The sequence below is a fragment of the Pinus tabuliformis genome, chromosome 3_2 (assembly GCF_031772625.1).
Source record: "Pinus tabuliformis cultivar Carrire ecotype Pingquan chromosome 3_2, CPIR1, whole genome shotgun sequence".
Classification (NCBI taxonomy): domain Eukaryota; kingdom Viridiplantae; phylum Streptophyta; class Pinopsida; order Pinales; family Pinaceae; genus Pinus; species Pinus tabuliformis.
Genome location: NC_142302.1, coordinates 1,104,180,798 through 1,104,186,797, shown reverse-complemented (window position 1 = coordinate 1,104,186,797; position 6,000 = coordinate 1,104,180,798). Strand labels below are relative to the sequence as shown.

General features: G+C 41.8%; 1 protein-coding gene across 2 annotated transcripts in view; it reads left to right on the top strand.

Annotated features, from left to right (window-relative positions):
- LOC149184523 (putative DNA helicase MCM8) overlaps window positions 1-6,000 on the top strand; it is a 328,833-nt gene continuing 322,833 nt past the window's right edge. Inside the window, exon 1 of one of the 2 annotated variants that reach the window (XM_089417564.1) lies at window positions 1-318. In XM_089417564.1, the coding sequence (XP_089273690.1) occupies window positions 154-318 (165 nt within the window). In that variant the 5' untranslated portion in view covers window positions 1-153. The remainder of the gene's footprint in view (window positions 319-6,000) is intronic. The other variant, XM_089417565.1, reaches the window with a different exon arrangement.

The window sequence follows — 6,000 nt, the reverse complement described above, 5'->3', positions numbered from 1 at the left end:
CAACCACCCAACAAAGCGCGCTTCAAGAGCTAATATGTTAAATATGCAAAACATTTCATATTTTTCCCGCTAAAATAAAAAGGAGCTACGGCACTTCTGATATTGTACACCTGCGTTTGCTCACCATTCGAGCGTTTTCCTCAGTCCACTTCCATGGATGCCGAGCTACCCGCGTTTCCGAATCTAGGAGTTGAAGTCGGGAGCACATGGTCCATTTACTTCCCAGAGGAAGAATTTTCAGAATCAGATCGCAGAGCTCAGCTGATTGCATCTCTCATTGTTTACCTTAATTCTCATGGTGACCACATCCTCTCTCAGGTCGCGTTTCTGAAAACAAAAATAAAAATTTTCCTCTAAGAACTTCAATATTTGTCAAATTTTCCTTCTTAAATTTTACATCCTCTTTAGAAATTCCAGCATTGTAGTTCAGATTTTTTACTTCGTTGTGTCATGTATTTAGCCTGGGGAAATGCACATGTCCTAAAGGAAAGTAGAAACTTAAAGACCCTGGTTTCATATATAGTTGTCAAACCCTAAGTCCAACTCTAACCCCAAGAGTATGTCACTAGAAACATTTTCTGTGACACGGAGGGTACTCACATAATAAGCCTTCTGTGGTCTCTCAGATTACTACTTTACGAACGATTTTGACAACTGAAACGATAGAAGAGCAATACTTTAAAATGAAATCGTGTGCGAATCCGGCACAAAAATTTGTAGTCAATTTCCCTGGTTCAAAGCTCTGTTATCATTTACGATGCTTTGTTTTTTGTCGAAGGATTTAGAAATTAGACAAAATCTCAAGCAATGGAGATTAAATTAGCCAGGTTCTACCAACTTAATTGCCACGAATTGTTAAGCTTTAATTTGTTCCATGCTTTTGAGAATATAGGTACCAATTTTTCTTTATTTATTTTTTAATGAATTTGGCTGAACAAATTTAAAAATTTGTTACAACACAATGATTCAGTTAAGAAAAGAAATGAAATGAAATGAAATTGTTTTAATGTTCACTATATTATAGATAGCTTATGGGACAGATTGCTAAGCAATCTGTTTTTTGTATTTGGCCCTTTTCCTATGAAGTCTCACAATAAATGCTCGCAACTTCTGCACAAACCCCGTGGAATAGATTATCCCAAGAGCTAAATTTAGAATGAAATTATACAAAGATTCAATCTATTATTTCTGCCAAAAATTATGGCAATTTATATCACCATTTTCTGAGCTGGCAAATGCGAATAAAATGACTTAAAAAGACTATTAGTATTGCAAGTTCCCTCAGTAAAACAGTAAGGCTCTCGATAGAAATTATATTTCAATGGTAGAATCAGTAATTTCCGAGAAAGCGCTGCTGATATATGTCAAAGAACACATATGGCGAGCAATGAATAATTTTTTTTGAGGTTGACGTGAAGTATTAAGCTGACCACCAAGTTCCATTGTTGCTGTGGTTTGCCCCCGCTGAATGGCATGAGTCTCGAATGGATGAGGCTAAGTGCAAGTTCTGGGTGTTTTTAACAAAATGGTTATCCCTTAGACCTGTCACTTAAGCCGTAGGAATTCTGCTCAATATGGTGCAGCCAGAAGCATATTCAAGAAAAAAACATTGATTAATGTTGAAGTATCTTTATCTTTGTGCTTCCTACACAATGCTTTGTTAATCAAGCTCGCTTAATCATCCTACCTGTCGTTAACCATTTTTCAAATTTCAATGACGGCTAAAAGGTTGAAAATAGACGTGCCTATATTAAAAAGACTTGAATATTTAGTTCTATTACTCTGTACCTAGTTGCAATGTTGTCAGTGTTGGCGATTGTGAGTTAATGCCAAAATTTTATGATGCTAAGGATGGCTTAGATTTTTGGGGTTCACACCATGTTTGAGGTTGCCTTATGAGATTTGGGCCAGTACCCCTGGATGTCCATGACTTACTTAATGGTTGCTTGATGTCAATTTGGTGCTCGCATGACAATCTTCCTTAGGGCATTGGAGATCTTCAGATAACTTGGTGACATTCTACATGCAAGCCACATGGAGGAGACTGCTTGCTTGTGGAATGCCAAGCATTGGAGAAGGAGCATTAGGCACTATGGACGATGGTGTTGAGCCCTAAAAAACATGGGGTAGCTTGGATGTTTGCATGAAGGCTTGGAGTTGACTTGGGGATGCTCGGGTTGTGGCAATGTTCACATAGGGGAGTTGCCCTAATGGAGTACGTGACTCAAGAGGTTTGTCAAAGTTGTTGGAGGCTTGTAGGAGGAGCATTGGACGCATCTCATGGAACACCCTTGTATTTGGAGACTTGCTTGTAAAGGACATTACCTTGGAGCTTGATGTGTATACCCCTGAAGTGTACTGCTCCACATGTATGAGCCTAGATGTGGCTTTGTAGGTTACTTGTAAGGGCGTTATGTCCTTATATGTATTGTTAGCCTCCCTTACTTTTCACATATATGTTGATTTATGGTAGTATCGGATGTGCTCTAAGTCCCAAATTTTGCAGGGAGGCTTGGGCACATGTATTCCAAAGAACCCAGAAAGTGTTTTGGGAAATTCCACCCGAAGACAGTTTTATTTAAATAATTAATTATTTTTAATGGGTCCCTGAGTCTAAACGTAGGAAATTAAAATAATTAATGGGTATTAATCTAACTGTGGGTGTAACTTCTAGAAGAAGACGAGGATCAAGCAGAAATGATTTTAGCCATTGATTAGGTTTTAATTTGGGCTGTTGAATGTCAACGAAAATACTATTTAAGGAGGTTTGAGGGTCATTTGGAAAATACATTGAGAGAGATCAAGAAGATCGAATTTATCAGAGAGGGCAGTGCAACAGTTGCTAGAGGAGTGATCGAAGTGATCTTTTGTAGTGAGGGGCAGAGATAGTATCTGGAAGAGGGAAGTTTTCCTGGGCCGGAGAGTACAAGGCAGAGAGGGCAGAACGACGTCTAGAGAGAGGCAAACGCTGGCCCACGCAGAGCTGATGCAGTGGCAGCGCAGGCCTTAGAGGGAGATCGAATTCCTGTTGAGGAAATCGAGTTTTAGAAGTCGAGAACTGGGGGATGAGATCGGGAGGCAGAAATTCAAAAGTTCTAGCTAATAGATGGTTCGAAGGAGGAGCAACGTGATTACCAATAGGGGTGACACAGAGATTGCGTGAGGCTTACGCAGTTCTGCGCAGAAGGGATGCATAGGCTCCAGTCCAACGTGATCAGACTCAGATTCTTCTAGTGACAGGGTGAGAGCATCTCACTGTTTGTTTTGTCTAGTTTCTCTCTGTATCAGATTGCTAGCTGAGCATGCAACGAATTTTACTCATAATTACTATTGCATAATAATAAAACCCTAAGATATGCTATAGTGGTTCTCCCACATTAGGTTTTTCCAGGGACATTGGTCCAAAAATAATGGTGTTATTGTGTTGTATTTTCTTTCTTGCTTAGTTTCTTGTTTCCACATTATATTTAATTAAGTGAAGACTGCATTGTATGTATTTTGATATTTGCCGTAGGAAACTGCAAGTAATTTGTTTAGAGGAATCTAACAAATAGGAGAAATATCATTAGTTGCTGTAGTAGGGATTTCGGTTAGGAATTTTCACATGGTATCAGAGCTGCAGGTGAAACAAGAAGAGCAATGCCAGAGAACCCAACACTGAGCAGAAAAGGAGGTCGAATAGTTGTAGGAGGAAGCAATTCGAATCCCTAGAGGGATTGTGCAGTCCAAGCCAGGAGGGTTGGATTCTCGAGGAAAGTCTCTCTCTGAGTGAGTCAATAGAGAGGAAGGGCTTCCAAATTGAAATTTTACCATGCCAGAGGGAGCAACGCAGAGCATAAGTGTGAGGAAAGAGTTGGTGGGACGCAGTTTTTCTGCAGATAGTTTCCTGGGTAGAAAATTGTTAGAAGAGAGAGGAGAAGCATAGTGAGGGAATTTTTCTTTAGTAGACTTCTCGCCAAGAAATCCGTTTTCTTATTGCCTGAGCAGGCTGCAACAGTAAGAAACAGAGAGGAGTAGTGTGATATTTTCGTGGCAGAGATGGCAACTAGTGGACTGAGAGATCAAGACAGGTTGGATGGGGCATCCAACTATGTGATTGGAAAGGCAAGGATGTCGTGCCTTCTGGATGAGCATTTTCTTAAGGTTTATGTCGATAGCGTGGTGGCTAAGCCCGCAGATTCAGATCAGCGGAAGAAGTACGAGGGAGAAATAGCGAAGGCCAAGAGGATGATCCTTGGTGGAGTAAAGGATCACGTGGTATGTCACATTGGTAGCAGAGTGACTGCTAAGGAGATGTAGGATGCCTTGGCAACGTTGTATCAAAGATCTTCCGAGCAACAGAAGATGTACTTAGAGCAGAAATTGAGATCTGCTCAGATGCAGAAGGGGGAGCGCATTGATCCGTTCCTCACGAAGCTTTAAGAGACCCGAGACGAGTTAGCAGCTGTGGGGTCTAGACCTCAAGGTCCCGAGATGGTGAGACTGACCCTAAATTCAGTCTCAAAAGAGTGGCAAGTCTTTGTCCAGAGCATCCTGGGCAGGGTAGCTTTGCCAGACTGGGATAGTATGTGGGCAACTCTCAAGCAGGAAGAGCCGAGGAGAGATCTAGTCAAGTGTAAGCTTGATGAAAGCAGCAACAATGGGTCGAAGCCTAAGGAGGAGGAAGAGAATGCAACCCTTACATCCAAGGGGCAACGAAGGCGGAAGAAGGATGTTTCGAAGATCAAATGCTTCAAGTGTGGTGAAATAGGTCACTACGCAACACAATGTCCTCTCAATAAGAAGGACAAAGATGAGAAGCACGATCCAAAGGCTACACCCTCGAAGATTAAGGAGGAGGAGTTTGCCGTGACAACCGAGATACCTCCAAGAGGGAGGTGGGCTGATTTAGAGCTGTAGTTTGAAAGAGATACAGATGGGCAGGATCCTTGAGGAGCCCACCTCTCGGATCGATTCCTTGCTACGGGAGCCCAGATTAGAAGTAGCAGGATGGATCAGTGTTAGTTGGTGCAGAGGAGTGTTGGAGCAACAGATGCAGTGGCTAGAACGCCAAGTTTGAGCAACGTAGTGCAGAGTTACAGCAGCAATGCAGTGGCTTTAGAGGAATAACGTGGGATTAAGAGTAGTCAAATCTTTAGCATCGAGATGCATCTATGCTGAACGCTTGTTCAGATTTTGGGATGTTTTTCCGTTGTTGATGCAGTAGCAACGTTAGTTTGTAGTGCAAGGGTAGTTGGTAGTGGCAGTGCCAGCAACAACACAGATGCAAAAATTTAGAAGGAGCTGCAGTATGGATGCACATTGCAGTGTTGATAGTGGCAGTGTCAACAACAGTATAGTTGCAACAACGACGCAGTAGTTGGTGGACAACATGTCAGACATCAACAACGCAGATGACGATGTTATGAAGGCAGGGTGATGCTTCAGTGGGAGGCATTGCTAGAGCACATTCCTTGCTAAGAGGGAGTGTTGATTTCTGGTAGCATCGGATGTGCTCTAAGTCTCAAATTTCATAGGGAGGCTTGGGCACATGTATTCCAAAGAACCCAGAAACGTTTTGGGAAATTCCACTTGGAGATAGTTTTATTAAAATAATTATTTATTTTTAATGGGTCCCTAAGTCTAAACTTAGGAAATTAAAATAATTAATGGGTATTAATCTAACTGTGGGTGTAACTTCTAGAAGAAGATGAGGATCAAGTAGAAATGATCTTAGCCATTGATTAGCTTTTAATCTGGGTTGTTGAATGTCAATGAGAAGATTATTTAAGGAGGCTTGAGGGTCATTTGGAAAACACACTGAGAGAGATCAAGAAGATCGAATTTCTTAGAGAGGGCAGCGCAACAGTTGCTAGAGGAGTGATTGAAGTGATCTTTTGCAGTGAGGGGCAGAGATAGTATCTGGAAGAGGGAAGTTTTCCTAGGCCAGAGAGTACAAGGTAGAGAGGGCAAAACGACGTCCAGAGAGAGGCAGACACTGGCCCACGCAGAGTTGACGCA